The sequence below is a fragment of the Rhinoraja longicauda genome, chromosome 19 (genome assembly GCF_053455715.1).
Source record: "Rhinoraja longicauda isolate Sanriku21f chromosome 19, sRhiLon1.1, whole genome shotgun sequence".
NCBI lineage: Eukaryota > Metazoa > Chordata > Chondrichthyes > Rajiformes > Arhynchobatidae > Rhinoraja > Rhinoraja longicauda.
Genome location: NC_135971.1, coordinates 3,255,281 through 3,273,472, shown reverse-complemented (window position 1 = coordinate 3,273,472; position 18,192 = coordinate 3,255,281). Strand labels below are relative to the sequence as shown.

The window sequence follows — 18,192 nt, the reverse complement described above, 5'->3', positions numbered from 1 at the left end:
CCAGCATGCTGGTGCCAGGTGAGTGGGCACAACGGTGGCGTAGCGGGTAGAGCCGCTACCCGGCAACGCCAGGGACCCGGCTTCGATCCCCACTACGGGCGCTGTCTGTACGTAGTGTACCTTCTCCCCGTGACCTGCGTGGGTTGTCTCCGGGTGCTCCGGTTTCCTCTCACACTCCACAGACGGACGTCCATGGGCGGCACGGTGCCAGAGACACAGATTCCCCCCTGACTTTGAGGAGGGGAGGGGTTCGGTAGGATGGTCCGGGCGGGAGGAGGGTAGGGTGGTCGGGGGAGGAGGGGGTGTAGTGTGATCGGGGAGGAGGGGAGGGGGGAGGTAGGGGTGGTTCGGGGGGGAGGGGTTGGGTAGGGTGGCCCGGGGGGGGGGGGGGTAGGGTAGTCTGGGGAGGAGGGGAGGGGGGTACGGTGGTCTGGGGAGGGGGTGAGTAGGGTGGTCGGGGGAGGGGAGGGATTGGGTAGGGTGTTCCAGGGGGGAAGGGGAGGTGTGGTAGTCCGGGGGGTGGATCGTGTGGGGGGGGGGGGGGGGGGTAGGGTGGTCTGGGGGAGGGGTGGGTAGGGTGGTCCGGGGGGAGTGGATAGGGGGTACGGTGGTCTGGGGAGGCGAGGGGTTGGGTGGTCCGGGGGGAGGGGGGTGTGGGGAGGGTGGTCCGGGGGCGAGGGGAGGGGGGTAGGGTGGTCCGGGGGGGATGGGGAGGGGGGTAGGATGGTCTCGGGGGAGGAGGGGAGGCGGGGTTAGGGTGGTTGGGGGAGGGGAGGGGGAGGTAGGGTAGTCTGGTGGGAGGAGGAAGGGGGGTAGGGTGGTCCGGGGGGTTGGGGTACGGTGGTCTGGTTGGAGGAGGGGAAGGTAGGGTCGTTGGGGGTGGGGTGGAGGGGAGGGAAGGTATGTGGTCCGGGGAGGAGGTGTGGCTGGGGTAGGGTGGTCGGGGGAGGGGAGGAGGGGAGGGGAGGTAGGATGTTCTGGGGGGGAGGAGGGAGGGGGAGGTAGGGTGGTCCGGGGGGTGGATATGATAGGGTTGGTAGGGAGGTCCGGGGTGGGAGGGGAAGGTAGGGAGGTTGGGTGAGGGGGGAGGGGAGGGTGGTCGGGGGAGGGGGTAGGGGGGTGGTCTGGGGAGGAGGGGAGGGGTTGGGTAGGGTAGTCCGGAGGGGGGGAGTGGGTACGGTGGTCTGGGGGAGGGGGGGGGTAGGATGGTCCGGGGAGGGAGTGACCGGTGCTCTCGTCCACCGCAGGGGCCGGAGAGGCAAACTTTGACGGGCTGGAGAGTAACCTGAACCGCAGTAAGAAGCAGCGGCAGGAATGGGAGGTGAAGGCCCTGTTGGAGAAGGTGGGTGTGTGAGGGAGGGGGGTGGGGAAAGGGAAGGAGAGGAGGAGGGAAGGAATTGGGAGCACAGAGCAGAGCAGGGCGGTCACGGTGGCGCAGCGGTAGAGTTGCTGCCTTGCAGCGAATGCTATGCCGGAGACCCGGGTTCCATCCCGACTACAGGTGCTGTCTGTACGGAGTTTGCACGTTCTCCCCGTGACCTGCGTGGGTTTTCTCCGGGGTCTCCATTTCCTCCCCGCACTCCAAAGACGTGCAGGTTTGTCGGTTAATTGGCTCGGTGTAAATGTGAAGATTGTCCCCAGCAAATTTAAAAAGTGTTCCTTCCAGTCTGCTCCTGGTGGACTCTTCGGAAGTGAAGAGCACAAGATACAAGAGAGGGGTAAGGGGTGGGAGGGGGTGAAATGCTGGGGGTCGCGGAAGGGGGAGTGTAGGGGGGAAGACCATGAATGTGGGGCGTGGGGGGGAGTGGGAGGGACAGGGGCAGGAGGTGGGGGGGGGTGGTGTGAGGGGAAGGGGGTAACCTGGGGAGGGGAGTGTGTGTGAGGGTGAGGGGGGGGGGGGTGTGAAGAAAGGGGTACACATTGCAAGCGGAGGATGAGGTGCGGGGGGGGGGAGTTTTTGTGTGTGTGGTAGGGGGGGGTCTGTGTGTGTGGTAGGGGGGGTCAGTGTGTGGTGGGTCTGTGTGTGGAGGGGTCAGTGTGTGTGTGTGGGGGGGGGGGTCTGTGTGTATGTGTGTGTCGGGTCTGTTTGTGTGTGGGCGGTGTTTGTTTGGGGGGGTGGGCTGTGTGTGTATGGGGGGGGCTGTGTGGGGGGGAGGTTGTGTGTGTGTGGGGGGGCTGTCTGTGTGTGTGCGTGTGGGGGTGTCTGTGTGTGTGTGTGGGGGGGAGGGGACTGTGTGCGTGTGTGGGGTCCGTGTGTGTGTGTAGGGGGGTCTGTGTGGGGGGGAGGTTGTGTGTGTGTGGGGGGGGTCTGTCTGTGTGTGTGTGTGGGGGGGGAGTTGGCCCCCCCTGTGGGGGTCGGAGGGGAGTGGGGGGTTCCCCATGTGAGGGTGGGTGTCTCTCTCCGTGTCGCTGACCCTGCCTGTGTTACAGCTGCAGCCGGAGCTGATCTCACTGGAGCCGCAGCGCCTGGGGCAGGTCGACCCCCTTTCCCTGGAACAGAGGCATCGCGACAGGGTGCAGCGCCTGGTGAATGTTAGAGACCCCCCCCCCCCACCCTCTCCTTCTACCTCCCCCCCCCCCCACGATCCTCTCCCGCTCCGACCCACTGCCCTGGGCAGAGGCAACGCGACAGGGTGCAGCGCCCGGTGTTAGTCCCACCCCCCCCCCCGAAACCCTCTCCCCGTCCCCCTTCCCCCCACCTCTCATGAACCCCCTGCCCCCCCCCCCCCCCCCGCAGGGCTACGACCCCACGGAGACGGACAAGTTTGAGCCAAGGCGGCGGATGAAGGGCCGCAGCTCCAGCGGGAACCTGGAGCGCAGGAAGAAGCTGGTGGCCGGCGGCGACCGGAGGGTGAGGGGGGGAGAGGGAGGGAGGGAAGTGACGGAGGGGGGCGGAGGGAGGGGAGGGAGGGATTGGGGAGGGGGGAGAGCGTGAGGGATGTGGGGAGAGGGAGAGGTAATGGGGAGGCAAGAGTGTGAGGGGGTGGAGAGAGTGATGGAGGAGCAGGGAGGGACGGAGGAGGGAGGGATTGGGGAAGTGGGTGAGGGAGGGGGGAGTGAGGGAGGTGATGAAGAGGAAGAGGGAGATGGGGGGAGGAGTGGGTGGGGCAATGGGGAGGGGTGAGGTAAGGGAGGGGAGAGGGGATGAGGAGGACGAGGGGGAGAGAGAGAGGGAGATGGGGCGTGGAGGGTGAGGGAAGGGAGTGGCTGAGGGAGGAGTGAGGAAGGGGGAGAGGAGAGAGAGGATGGGGAGGAGAGAGGTGGTGAGGTAGTGGGGTGGGGCAAAGTGGGAGGGGTGAGGTGTAAGGAGTGGGTGAAGGGAAAGAGTGTGGGGGGGGAGGATGAGTGAGGGGAAGCAGGGGGAGACGTTGGGGGGAGTGGAGGGTGAGGGGGCGAGGAGGGAAAGGGGAGGGGAGGATGTGAGGGGAGAGGTAGGGTGAGTGGGTTGGAGTGAGTGGGGTATGTTGGTGACGGTGTGAGGGGAGGGCTGTCACCTTGTCCCCCTTCCCCGGGGGTCTGGGGTTACCGTCTAAACGGGCCGCTCTGCCCACAGGACCGGGTGCGGAGGAGCATGGAGCAGAAGGTGAAGACGCAGAAGCAGCAGAAGATGGCGGCTCCCACCCCCTCCCTCCCCCTCACTCTCTCAGCCCTCACCCGCTTCCACAAGTAACCATCCGCAGCTCCCCTCCCCCCCCCACCCCCTGACCTGTACCCGGGACCCCCGGTCGCGGTCAGCTGCCCCACACCGGGGGCGGCGCAGCGGGTAGAGCTGCTGCCTCAAAGCGCCAGAGACCCGGGTTCCATCCCGACCTCGGGTGCTGTCTGTACAGAGCTTGTACGTTCTCCCCGTGACCACGTGGGGTTTCTCCGGGTGCTCCGCCCCACCCCCACACACCCCACACACACACACCCCAGAGACGTGTGGATTAATCGGCCCTCTGTAAATATCCCCCCTATTAGGAGAGGATGAGAGTGTGGGATATTATAGAACGAGTGTGTGAACGGGTGATCGATGGTCGGCGTGGACACGATGGGCCGAAGGGCCTGTTTCCATGCTGTATCTCCAAACCTAAACCAGGGTCGGCACAGCGGCGCAGCGGGTAGTGTTGCTGCCTCACAGCGCAAAGACCCAGGTTCAATCCTGACTACGGGTGCTGTCAGTACAGAGTATGTACCTGTGACCGAGTGGGTTTTCTCCGGGTGCTCCGGTTTCCACACTGCAGGTTTGTAGGTTAATTTGTTTGGGTAAAATTGCAAATTGTCCCGAGTGTGAGGTGCTGCATTTTGGTAGGACAAATCAAAATAGGACGTACAGGGTAAATGGTAGGGAATTGAGGAATGCAGTGGAACAGAGGGATCTGGGAATAACTGTGCATTGTTCCCTGAAGGTGGAATCTCATGTGGATAGGGTGGTGAAGAAGGCGTTTGGTATGCTTACCTTTATAAATCAGAGCATCGAGTATAGAAGTTGGGATGTAATGTTAAAATTGTACAGGGCATTGGTGAGGCCGAATCTGGAGTATGGTGTGCAGTTCTGGTCGCCAAATTATAGGAAGGATGTCGACAAAATGGAGAGGGTACAGAGGAGATTTACTAGAATGTTGCCTGGGTTTCAGCACATGGGCTACAGAGAGAGGTTGAACAGGTTGGGTCTTTATTCTTTGGAGCGTAGAAGGTTGAGGGGGGACTTGATAGAGGTTTTTTAAATTTTGAGAGGGACGGACAGAGTTGACGTGGGTAGGCTTTTCCCTTTGAGAGGGGGGAAGATTCCAACAAGGGGACATAGCTTCAGAATTGAGGGACAAAGGTTTAGGGGTAACATGAGGGGTAATTTCTTTACTCAGAGGGTTGTGGCTGTATGGAATGGGCTTCCGGTGGAAGTGGTGGAGGCTGGCTCGATTTTATTATTTAAGAGTAAATTGGATAGGTATATGGATGGGAGGGGATTGGAGGGTTATGGTCTGAGTGCAGGTAGATGAGACTAGGTCAGGGAGAGTGGTCGGCGTGGACTGGTAGGGCCGAACAGGCCTGTTTCCATGCTGTAGTTGTTATATGGTTATATGGTTATATGGAGTGCGTAGGATAGAATTATTGTACAGGGTGATCGCTGATCGGCACGGACACGGTGGGCCGAAGGGTCTGTTTCTGTGCTGTGTCTCTACAACCAAATACTATAAACGAAACATAAAAAGACACCTGGACACAAACTGCTGGATTAACTCAGCGGCCCAGGCACCAAATCCGGAGAACATGGATAACTATGTTCTCCACAGATGCTGCCTGACCCGCGGAGTTACTCCAGCACTCTGTGAAACGTCACCTATCAATGTTCTCCAGAGATGCTGCCTGACCCACTGATTTACTCCAGCACTCTGTGAAACGTCACATGGAAACATAGACATAGAAAATAGGTGCAGGAGTAGGCCATTCGGCCCTTCGAGCCTGCACCGCCATTCAATATGATCATGGCTGATCATCCAGCTCAGTATCCCGTACCTGCCTTCTCTCCATACCCCCTGATCCCTTTAGCAAAAAGGGCCACATCTAACTCCCTCTTAAATATAGCCAATGAACTGACCTCAACTACCTTCTGTGGCAGAGAATTCCACACACTCACCACTCTCTGTGTGAACCACTCTCTAGCCTCTCCAACCCCTTAAGAATTTTATATGTTTCTATAAGATCCCCCCTCAGTCTTCTAAATTCTAGTGAGTACAAGCCTAGTCTATCCAGTCTTTCTTCATATGAAAGTCCCGAAATCCCAGGGATCAATCTAGTGAACCTTCTCTGTACTCCCTCTAAGGCAAGAACGTCTTTCCTCAGATTAGGAGACGAAAAATGCACACAATACTCCAGGTGCGCTCTCACCAAGGCTCTACAATTGCAGTAGAACTTCCCTGCTCCTAAACTCGAATCCTCTTGCTATGAATGCCAACATACCATTCGCTTTCTTCACTGCCTGCTGCACCTGCACGCTTGCTTTCAATGACTGGTGCACCATGACACCCAGGTCACGTTGCATCTCCCCTTCTCCTAATCGTTCACCATTCAGGTAATACTCTGCTTTCCTGTTCTTGCCGCCAAAGTCACCTATCCATGTTCTCCACAGATGCTGCCTGACCCGCTGAGTTACTCCAGCACACTGTGTGTCTTTTTCCTTTTGTAAAACCAGTATCCACGGATCCTTGTGTCTGCTGTTTGAAGAGATCTCTGTACCGTGACGCGGAGACGCGGAGAGAACTCAAACACGGGTTATTTTTTAAAGACTTTATTAAACGTCAAGTTAAAGGTGAAGAGTTACAAACGTGAGCGGAGCCACAGCGGGTGATGTGCGCGCCAGCGGGTCGCAGACTGGAGCCTGCGATGTTGTAATGAGGTGTTGCATTTTGTGACGTCGGACAAGGGCAGGACCCACACAGTGAACAGTAGTCCTCTGGGGAGTGTTGTAGAGCAGAGGGATCTAGGAGTTCAGGGGCATGGTTCCTTGAAGGTCGAGTCGCAGGTAGATAAGGCGGTCAAAAAGGCTTTGGCACATTGGCCTTCATCAGAGTATTGAGGATGGAAGTTGGGAGGTCATGTTGCAGTTTGGGGATTAAATGGGAGCCGTTCAGCGCCGACCTGTTGTCCACCGGGTTTCTGCCCCACAGCCCCTGAGCCCCGCTCCTGACGCCGGTCCCGGGACCCGACCCTTTTACACACCCGGAGCGGAACCGGAGCAGATTCTCAGCCAGTGGTCTTTACGCCAAGGCCCGAAGAAAGGATAACGTTTCTCCGTGAATTTATTCCCAGTGAAGGTGTAGAGATGGGACTTGGTGTCCGCGTCGTAAAATGAAACTGTCCCGGACTCGTAACTGAGATAAACTCCCACCCTCCCGGGAATGGGACGGGCGGGGAGACGGGATGGAGGGGAGGTGAATGCATCAAACCCGTCATCCAACCGCCTGATGAGCCAGAATCCAGTCTCCGGGGTCAGTGTGAGCTTTCCCTTCCTCTCCACAGACTCGGCGGCGACTCCCAGACCCCACCAGCCCAGACTCCCCTCGACCTCCACCTCCCAGTAATGTCTCCCCGATGTGAATCCCTCCGATCCCAGCACACACACACTGACTGTAAACCTCTTCCCGGTGTCAGGGAGACTCCTCCGGGGCCCGGTCCATCTCACCATCTTCCGATCCTCAGACACCTCGAGCTGCGCATGCGCTGTTTCCACATCCAGGGTGACGGAGACTGGGGGGAGAAGCAGAGAATCAGAGAGTCCCCGGGGGTCGGGGGGAGACTCGGGCAGCGCGGCCCCGGGACCGGGGGAGAGGCCGCTCGGTCTCAGGCACAGGCGGGCGGACAACTGAAACCCTGCCCGGGGTTTCACCCACAACCACATCGGTTGGACAACAGACATCTTCCCCGGAGTTTTTAATCCAGAGATGGAGAGGGGAACTTCGTGAGGTGGGGGAGGGTGGACGGGGAGGACGAGTGCGGAGAGTGAGGAGGATTGCCAGATTGCGGTGAGGATGGAGGAACGAAGCGGGTTATTCAGATATGGAGGCAGATCGGAGCAGGAGGATATAGAGGTGAGTGGTAATTTGAGGTTGTTAAAGAGGAGGTAAAGGTGCGTGGTGGAGTCGTCATGATCACAGTGAAAGGGGGCAGACACGAGGGGCCAGATGACCTGCTCCTGTGTTTTTGAGTGGAGGGTGAGACAAAGGGAAGGGTGGGTTTGTTAGTCAATTGGAGTGGGAGCAAAAGGGTTTACAACAACTTCATCAGGTCTGAAGGGCTGGGTTATCAGGTGAATTTGGACGGTCATAATGTCATAAATGAAAGTATTCGAATGAGGCCATTCGGCCCATCAAGTCTACTCCACCATTCAATCGTGGCTGATCTATCTCTCGCTTCTAACCCCTTTCTCCTGCCTTCTCCCTATAACCTCTGACACCTGTACTAACTCAGAATCCAGCTATCTCTGCCTTAAAATGTGGGATCTGGGACCATGGACACATCTGGTCACAGAAGGTTCAAGCCCCCGACCGCTGGAGGACAAAGAAGGGAGAGATTGAACTGTTTTTCACCTTCCATCACAGTGAGGAATGTGGAGGGGTCACTGTGGTGGATGTTTACGTTAAAATGTATTTTGTGTGTCCTGTTGCTTTTTACTGTTATGTAAATGGTATGGCAAATGAAGTTCCTCGTATGTTGCAAAACATACTTGGCTAATAAAGTTTTATTGTGATTGTGATAAGGAGCCGTGTTAGGCGGGTAGGATGAAGCGGACTGGAGTAGCGAGGAAAGGAGGGGACCGCGAGGGATTGGAGGTGTCGGAAGAGGAGTTACAGTTTACCAAGGTACAGCGAAAATAGTTTGATGAGTGCTAACCAGTCAGTAGAAAGACAATACATGATTACAATCAATACGTTTGCAGATACATGATGTGGGAATAATGTTTAGTGCAATGTAAAGCCAGGAAGGTGCGATCAAGGATAGTCCGAGGATCACCAACGTGGAAGATAGTAGTTCAGCACTGCTCTCTGGTTGTGGTAGAATGATTCAGTTCCCTGATAACAGCTGGGAAGAAACTGTCCCTGAATCTGGAGGTGTGCATTTTTACACTTCTGTACCTCTTGCCTGATGGGAGAGGGGAGAAGAGGGAGTGGCCAGGGTGCGACTCGTCCTTGATTATGCTGCTGGCCTTGCCGAGGCAGCGGGAGGTATAAATGGAGTCAATGGCAGGAGTTTCGGGATTTCGGGACAGCAGGGATGAGAGTCTGGAACGGGAATGACGGACTGCGCTTCCTGTAAATTGGCATCAGGACCGCGCGCAACTCCACCAACATCCAACAGCAGGGACAAAACTCCTTGAGCTGGAGGGAGACTATGTGGGGATCTGTGGATCTGTTGCCACGGGGTTTCCACTTCTGATTTCAAACCCCGTGTCTGGAGAGAGCCGGCCGAGCGGAGGAAACGGTGGGGAAAACATTGCAATGAATAACAATAGACACTGGACAATAGGTGCAGGAGTAGGCCATTCGGCCCTTCGAGCCTGCACCACCAATGAATGTGATCATGGCTGATCATTCTCAATCAGTACCCCGTTCCTGCCTTCTTCCCATACCCCCTGACTCCGCTAACCTTAAGAGCTCTATCTAGCTCTTTCTTCAATGCATTCAGAGAACTGGCCTCCACTGCCTTCTGAGGCAGAGAATTTCACAGATTTACAACTCTCTGACTGCAAACGTTTTCCCTCATCTCCGTTTTAAATGGCCTACCCCTTATTCTTAAACTGTGGCCCCTGGTTCTGGACTCCCCCAACATTGGGAACATGTTTCCCCCCTCTAACGTGTCCAGCCCCTTAATAGTCTTATATGTTTCGATAAGATCCCCTCTCATCCTTCTAAATTCCAGTGTAACAACGTTCAGCACATCATGCCCACTCTGCTCATTCACCCCCCCCCCCTACATCTCCATCGTTTCGAATGCATGTGATCCAATCTCTACTTGACCTCTATCTCCCCCCTGGCTGACCTACAGGGAATCAGGAGGGCTAGAAAGAGCAATGAAGGATCCTTGTCGAGTCGGATGGAAGATAATTCCAAGGTATGTTATACAGACATTAAACGCAAGCGATTAACAGTGAAGCGAGGGCGACCCCTGTTGGATAAAGGAGGTAATTGACGCCTGGAACGAGAGTAAGTTGAAGAGTCCCATGTCCAATATCAAATATGCCCTTTACATGCAATGAATTAGGGGCTCGTGGAATCAAGGGATATGGGGAGAAGGCAGGCACGGGTTATTGATTGTGGACGATCAGCCACGATCAAAACGAATGGCGGTGCTGGCTTGAAGGGCCGAATGCCCTCGTCCTGCACCTATTTCCTATGTTTCTATGTTTCTAATACTTACAGGTCACGAACAATTATTTATATTTTACCTCTTTTGAAGGAATCAATCGTTTCTCTCAACACCGTGTTCAACAAAAATAGGTGATCGAACTTTCCAACGGCCAAGCTACGGTCTGCTACTGACAACAACTGGTGATCATCACTTATCCTGCATTAATTACACACCCGGTTATAAGACACGCATCAACGATTTCTGGGTTACTTTCCAAAACAGTGTAGAGAGTCTCACCTCCTCTTCTGACGAGTTTCCTCCTGAAATATAAAACATCAGAAAGATCAATTAATTTACACTGAGCGTCCACATCGTGACAGCAGGGATTTCAGCCAAATTATTACAATTTTCCGACAGATCCCAGCACTTAATGCTGGCGCAGCGCCACATCAGTGCAGTATTATGTATTAATTACATGTAAAGCGTATATTTAATACGGGACTGATGGGGCGATTCAACCTCCTCTGGTTCCTGTCGTGAATTACCTCATTTGTCCAACAGGGGTCACCCTCTCTTCACTGTTACCATCTTACGTTTAATGTCTGTGTTACATGCCTTGGAATTTTCTTCTATCGTATTCACTAAAGATCCTGCATTGCCCCTTCAAGCGTCCCCTGATTCGTCTTGCACCCTGTGGGTCAGCAAGAGGGGACGTATATCGTCTACCAACCTTTGTCTCCACAGACATCATGTTGCCACTTGTGACTAGATGTTCATGTCAGACTAGGAGAGGACTTGGCTTGAACAACATGTAAAATATGACAGGCTCAATGTGATAAGTACAACTACACTTCCCGATAAAGATGCAGCCAGTCCTGCGATTGAATGGGGTGTGCTAATGTGAGTGAGGTAGTAATATGGCCCCAGAACATCCTAGCGAGGGAATGTGATCAACCGGAAATAGTTGTGCATTTGGGCACGATCGACGTCGGGAGGAAGAGGAAGTAGATACTGCAACATGAGTTTAGAGAGTTAGGAAGAGAGACTGAGAAGTAGGAAGTCGAAGTTGGTTGTCTCTGGACTGCTGCCTGTACTTCGTGCTGGTGAGGGCAGGAACAGAGAGATCGGGGATATGAATGTATGGCTGAGGGGCTGGTGCAGGGAGCAGTGATTTAGATTTCAAGACCACTGGGATCTCTTCTGGGGTAGGGGTGACCTGTACAAGAGGGATGGGTTGCCCCTTAACAGCAGGGGGACCAACATTCTGGCAGGCAGGTTTGCTAATGCTACACGTGTGGCTTTAAACTAAATAGTGGGGGGGGGGGGGGGGGGGGGGAGGGGTTGGCAAATTGGTAATATGATGATGGAGTTAAAGGGGAAGCGTATACAGGAGAAATTGCAAAGGACTCTCGAATAAATGGGAAGGGAAGTTCTAGAAGGGATAAGAGGGTAAAGTCAGGCCCAATTGTGACCGGTGTGAGAGGGGAGGTGAATAACGAAATTAAAGTGTTGTATTTAAATGCGCGAAGTATAAAAAATAAAGTGGATGTGCTTGAGGCTCAGTTAGACATTGGCAAGTATGATGTTGTGGAAATCACTGAGACATTAAAGTGTTGTATTTAAATGCGCGAAGTATAAAAAATAAAGTGGATGTGTTTGAGGCTCAGTTAGACATTGGCAAGTATGATGTTGTGGAAATCACTGAGACATGGCTACAGGAGGACCAGGGCTGGGAACTGAATATTCTGGGGTACACAACTTATAGAAAAGACAGACAGGGGGGCAGAGGGGTTGAGTTCGGTCTGTTGGTAAGGAATGATATTCACTCCCTTGCAATGGGGTGACATAGAATCAGGAGATGTAGAATCAGTAGGGATAGAAATGAGGAATTGTAAAGGTAAAAATACCCTAATGGGAGTTATCTACAGGCCCCCAAACAGTAGCCTCGACATAGGGTGCAAGTTGAATCAGGAGCTAAAATTGGCATGTCGCAAATGTAATGCTACGGTGGTTAACATAGGAGATTAGTGGGCAAAATTAGGGCACATGGTATTGGGGGTAGGGTACTGACATGGATTGAAAATTGATTGACAGACAGAAAGCAAAGAGTGGGGATAAATGGGTCCCTTTCGGAATGGCAGGCAGTGACCAGTGGGGTACCGCAAGGTTCGGTGCTGGGACCCCAGCTATTTACGATATACATTAATGACTTAGACGAAGGGATTAAAAGTACCATTAGCAAATTTGCAGATGATACTAAGCTGGGGGGTAGTGTGAATTGTGAGGAAGATGCAATAAGGCTGCAGGGTGACTTGGACAGGTTGTGTGAGTGGGCGGATACATGGCAGATGCAGTTTAATGTAGATAAGTGTGAGGTTATTCACTTAGGAAGTAAGAATAGAAAGGCAGATTATTATCTGAATGGTGTCAAGTTAGGAGGAGGGGGAGTTCAACGAGATCTGGGTGTCCTAGTGCACCAGTCAATGAAAGGAAGCATGCAGGTACAGCAGGCAGTGAAGAAAGCCAATGGAATGTTGGCCTTCATAACAAGAGGAGTTGAGTATAGGAGCAAAGAGGTCCTTCTACAGTTGTACCGGGCCCTGGTGAGACCGCACCTGGAGTACTGTGTGCAGTTTTGGTCTCCAAATTTGAGGAAGGATATTCTTGCTATGGAGGGCGGGCAGCGTAGGTTCACTAGGTTAATTCCCGGAATGGCGGGACTGTCGTATGTTGAAAGGCTGGAGCGATTGGGCTTGTATACACTGGAATTTAGAAGGATGAGGGGGGATCTTATTGAAACATATAAGATAATTAGGGGATTGGACACATTAGAGGCAGGAAACATGTTCCCAATGTTGGGGGAGTCCAGAACAAGGGGCCACAGTTTAAAAATAAGGGGTAGGCCATTTAGAACGGAGATGAGGAAGAACTTTTTCAGTCAGAGAATGGTGAAGATGTGGAATTCTCTGCCTCAGAAGGCAGTGGAGGCCAGTTCGTTGGATGCTTTCAAGAGAGTGCTGGATAGAGCTCTTAAGGATAGCGGAGTGAGGGGTATGGGGAGAAGGCAGGAACGGGGTACTGATTGAGAGTGATCAGCCATGATCGCATTGAATGGCGGTGCTGGCTCGAAGGGCTGAATGGCCTACTCCTGCACCTATTGTCTATTGTCTATTGTTATGGGAGATTTCAACATGCAGATTGACTGGGAAAATGAGGTTGGTAATGGACCCCAGGAAAGAGAGTTTTTTGGAGTGCCTCCGAGATGGATTCTTAGAACAGCTTGTACTGGAACCGACCAGGGAGAAGGCAATTCTGGATTTAGTGTTGTGTAATGAACCTGATCTGATAAGTGGATTTGAGGTAAAAGAGCCATTAGGAAGCAGTGATCACAATATGATAAGTTTTACTCTACAAAGGGAGAAGGGAAAATCTGAAGTGTCAGTATTACAGTATAGCAAAGGGGATTACAGAGGCATGACGCAGGAGCTGGCCTGAATTGTCTGGAAGGAGGCCCTGAAAGCAGGGAAGACGGTGGAACAGCAATGGCAGGTATTCCTGGGAATAATGCAGAAGTTGCAGGATCAATATATCCCAAAGAGGAGGAACGATTCTAAGGGGAGTAAGAGGCACCCGTGGCTGACAAGGGAAGTCAAGGACAGCATAAAAATAAAAGAGAAGAAGTATAACATAGCAAAGAAGAGTGGGAAGCCAAAGGATCGGGACTCTTTTAAAGAGCAACAGAAGATAACTAAAAAGGCAATACGGGGAGAAAAGATGAGGTACGAGGGCAAACTAGCCAATAATATAAAGAAGGATAGTAAAAGCTTTTTTAGGTATGTGAAGAGGAAAAAGTAGTCAAGGCAAATGTGGGTCCCTTGAAGACAGAAGCAGGGGAACAAGGTAATGGCAGACGAGTTAAACCGGTACTTTGGACCTGTCTTCACTAAGGAAGATACAAACAATCTCGCAGATGTTCTAGTGACCAGAGATCCTAGGGTGACGGAGGAACTGAAGGAAATTCACATTAGGCAGGAAATGGTGTGGTGTAGACTGATGGGACTGATGGCTGATAATTCCCCAGGGCCTGATGGTCTGCATCCCAGGGTACTTAAGGAGGTGGCTCTAGAAATTGTGGACGCATTGAGAAGCGGTTGGAGCAGCGTCCGGGCGGTAGGTTTAACCCAGCGCGGGGCTTTGTTCACCCAGAGGCCCAGGAGCGGTTGGAGGCGGTTGGAGCAGCATCCGGGCGGTAGGTTTAAAAACCCAGCGCGGGGCTTTGTTCACCCAGAGGCCCAGGAGCAGTTGGAGGCGGTTGGAGATAAAAACGTTCCCTCACACTTCAAAAGAAGTGTTCTAGAGGAAGCCGCTGATTGGTGGAAGCGGACTAGAGGAAGCAGCTGATTGGGCGTAGCCCCAGGGTTGTAATTCTGCTTTTTGTTCGTACTTTTAGTTAAGGATTCAGTGAGTTCAGGGTTCAGTGAGTTCAGGGTTCAGTGAGTTCAGGGTTCAGTGAGTTAAGGGTTCAGTGAGTTAAGGGTTCAGTGAGTTAAGATTTCAGTGAGTTAAGGGTTCAGTGAGTTAAGGGTTCAGTGAGTTCAGGGTTCAGTAAGTTAAGGGTTCAGTGCTTTTTAGTAAAGGTACAGTTTAAAGGATTAAGAGGGATTTGATTTAATTTGGGGGTAAGACATGTCAGATGAGATCGGCCCCGTGGAATGCTCATCCTGCAACATGTGGGAGATCAGGGATATTGTCGGTGTCCCTGATGACTACGTGTGCAGGAAGTGTGTCCAGCTGCAGCTCCTGGCAAACCGCTTTGAACGGTTGGAGCTGCGGTTGGAGTCATTCTGGAGCATCCACGATGCTGAGAAGGTCATGGATAGCACGTACAGTGAGTTGGCCACACCGCATGTAAAAGATAAGCAGACAGAAAGGAAACGGGTGGCCACTAGCCAGCGTAGCAGTTGGCAGGTAGTGCAGGAGTCCCCTGCGGTCATCTCCCTCCTAAACAGATATGTCATTTTGGGTACTGTTGGGGGAGATGGCTCATCAGGGGAAGGCAGCAGCAGCCAAGTCCATGGCACCGTGGGTGGCTCTGCGGCAAAAGAGGGGAGGAAAAAGAGTGGAAGGGCTATAGTGACAGGGGATTCAATTGTAAGGGGAATAGATAGGCGTTTCTGCGGCCGCAAACGAGACTCCAGGATGGTATGTTGCCTCCCTGGTGCAAGGGTCAGGGATATCTCTGAGCGGCTGCAGGACATTCTGAAGGGGGAGGGTGAGCAGCCAGTTGTCGTGGTGCACGTCGGCACCAACGATTTAGGTAAAAAACGGGATGAGGTCCTACAAGGTGAATTTAGAGAGCTAGGAGATAAACTAAAAAGTAGGACCTCAAAGGTAATAATCTCTGGATTACTACCAGTGCCACGTGCTAGTCAGAGTAGGAATAGGAGGATATTTCAGATGAATACATGGCTTGAAAAATGGTGCAAGGGGGAGGGATTCAAATTTTTAGGACATTGGAACCAGTTCTGGGAGAGGTGGGACCAGTACAAACAGGACGGTCTGCACCTGAGCTGGAATGGAACCAATGTCCTAGGGGGAGTGTTTGCTAGTGCTGTCGGGGAGGATTTAAACTAATGTGGCAGGGGGATGGGAGCAGGAGCAGAGGGACAGAGGGGTGTAAAATGAGGGTAGAAGCAACAGGTAGCAAGGTGAAAAGTAAAAGTGGTAGGCAGACAAATCCAGGGCAAAAATCAAAAAGGGCCACTTTTCAACATAATTGTATAACCGGTAAGAGAGTTGTAAAAACAAGCCTGAAGGCTTTGTGTCTCAATGCAAGGAGTATACGTAATAAGGTGGATGAATTAAATGTGGAGATAGTTATTAATGATTATGATATAGTTGGGATTACGGAGACATGGCTCCAGGGTGACCAAGGCTGGGAGCTCAACATCCAGGGATATTCTATATTCAGGCGGGATAGACAGAAAGGAAAAGGAGGTGGGGTAGCGTTACTGGTTAGAGAGGAGATTAAAGCAGTGGAAAGGAAGGACATTAGCTTGGAGGAAGTGGAATCGATATGGGTAGAGCTACGAAACACTAAGGGGCAGAAAACGCTAGTGGGAGTTGTGTACAGGCCACCTAACAGCAGTAGGGAGGTTGGGGATGGCATCAAGCAGGAAATTAGAAATGCATGCACTAAAGGTGCAGCAGTTATAATGGGTGACTTCAATCTACATATAGATTGGGTGAACCAAACTGGCAGGGGTGCTGAGGAAGAGGATTTCTTGGAATGTTTGAGAGATGGTTTTCTAAACCAACATGTCGAGGAGCCAACGAGAGAACAGGCCATTCTAGACTGGGTATTGAGTAATGAGGAAGGGTTAGTTAGCAGTCTTGTTGTGCGAGGCCCCTTGGGCAAGAGTGATCATAATATGGCAGAGTTCTTCATTAGGATGGAGAGTGACAAAGTCGATACAGAAACAAGTGTTCTGAACTTAAAGAAAGGTAACTTTGAGGGTATGAGGCGTGAATTGTCCAAGATAGACTGGCGATTGATGCTGAAAGGGTTGACGGTGGACATGCAATGGAAGGCATTTAAAGGTCGCATGGATGAACTACAACAAGTGTTCATCCCAGTTTGGCAAAAGAACAAACCAGGAAAGGTAGTGCATCCATGGCTAACAAGGGAAATCAAGGATAGTATTAAAACAAAAGATGAAGCATACAGATTAGCCAGAAAAAGTAGCATACCAGAGGACTGGGAGAAATTCAGAGTCCAGCAGAGGAGGACAAAGGGCTTAATTAGGAAAGGGAAAATAGACTATGAGGGAAAACTGGCAATGAACATAAAAACAGACTGCAAAAGCTTTTATAGATATGTCAAGAGAAAAAGATTAGTTAAGGCAAATGTAGGTCCCTTGCAGTCGGAAACAGGTGAATTGATCATAGGGAACAAGGAGATGGCAGACCAATTGAACAAATACTTTGGTTCTGTCTTCACTAAGGAAGACATAAACCGTCTGCCGGAAATAGCGGGGGACCAGTGGTCTAATGAGATGGAGGAACTGAGGGAAATCCAGGTTAGTCGGGAAGTGGTGTTAGGTAAATTAAATGGATTAAAGGCAGATAAATCCCCAGGGCCAGATAGGCTGCATCCCAGAGTGCTTAAGGAAGTAGCCTCAGAAATAGTGGATGCATTAGTGATACTTTTTCAAAACTCTTTAGATTCTGGAGTAGTTCCTGAGGACTGGAGGGTAGCTAATGTAACCCCACTTTTTAAAAAGGGAGGGAGAGAGAAAACGGGGAATTATAGACCAGTTAGCCTAACATCGGTAGTGGGGAAAATGCTAGAGTCAGTTATTAAAGATGTGATAGCATCACATTTGGAAAGTGATGAAATCATCGGACAAAGTCAGCATGGATTTACCAAAGGTAAATCATGTCTGACGAATCTTATAGAATTTTTCGAGGATGCAACTAGTAGAGTGGATAAGGGAGAACCAGTCCATGTGTTATATCTGGACTTTCAGAAGGCCTTCGAAAAGGTCCCACATAGGAGATTGGTGTACAAACTTAAAGCACACGGTATTGAGGGTTCAGTTTTGAGGTGGGTAGAAAATTGGTTGGCGGACAGGAAGCAAAGAGTAGGAATAAACGGGTCCTTTTCGGAATGGCAGGCAGTGACTAGTGGGGTACCGCAAGGCTCAGTGCTGGGACCCCAGTTATTTACAGTGTATATTAATGATTTGGACGAGGGAATTGAATGCAACATCTCTAAGTTTGCGGATGACACGAAGCTGGGTGGCAGTGTTAGCTGCGAGGAGGATGCTAGAAGGCTGCAGAGTGACTTGGATAGATTAGACGAGTGGGCAAATGCATGGCAGATGCAATATAATGTGGATAAATGTGAGGTTATCCACTTTGGCGGCAAGAACAGGAAAGCAGAGTATTACCTGAATGGTGACCGATTGGGAGAAGGGGAGATGCAACGTGACCTGGGTGTCATGGTGCACCAGTCATTGAAAGCAAGCATGCAGGTGCAGCAGGCAGTGAAGAAAGCGAATGGTATGTTGGCATTCATAGCAAGAGGATTTGAGTTTAGGAGCAGGGAGGTTCTGCTGCAGTTGTACAGGGCCTTGGTGAGACCGCACCTGGAGTATTGTGTGCAGTTTTGGTCTCCTAACCTGAGGAAAGACGTTCTTGACTTAGAGGGAGTACAGAGAAGGTTCACCAGATTAATCCCTGGGATGGCGGGACTTGCATATGAGGAAAGACTGGATAGACTTGGCTTGTACTCGCTGGAATTTAGAAGACTGAGGGGGGATCTTATAGAAACATATAAAATTCTTAAGGGGTTGGAGAGGCTAG

At 51.9% G+C, this 18,192-nt stretch overlaps 2 protein-coding genes across 2 annotated transcripts in view; one reads left to right on the top strand and one right to left on the bottom strand.

The window, feature by feature from the left end:
• LOC144603008 (zinc-binding protein A33-like) overlaps window positions 1-18,192 on the top strand; it is an 852,507-nt gene that overhangs the window by 313,276 nt on the left and 521,039 nt on the right.
• LOC144602496 (uncharacterized) overlaps window positions 1-18,192 on the bottom strand; it is a 37,998-nt gene that overhangs the window by 15,373 nt on the left and 4,433 nt on the right. The window contains 4 exon segments of the mRNA XM_078415627.1: window positions 2,453-2,490; window positions 6,656-7,227; window positions 9,923-10,041; window positions 10,123-10,145. Of these exon segments, the coding sequence (XP_078271753.1) occupies window positions 2,453-2,490; window positions 6,656-7,227; window positions 9,923-10,041; window positions 10,123-10,145 (752 nt within the window).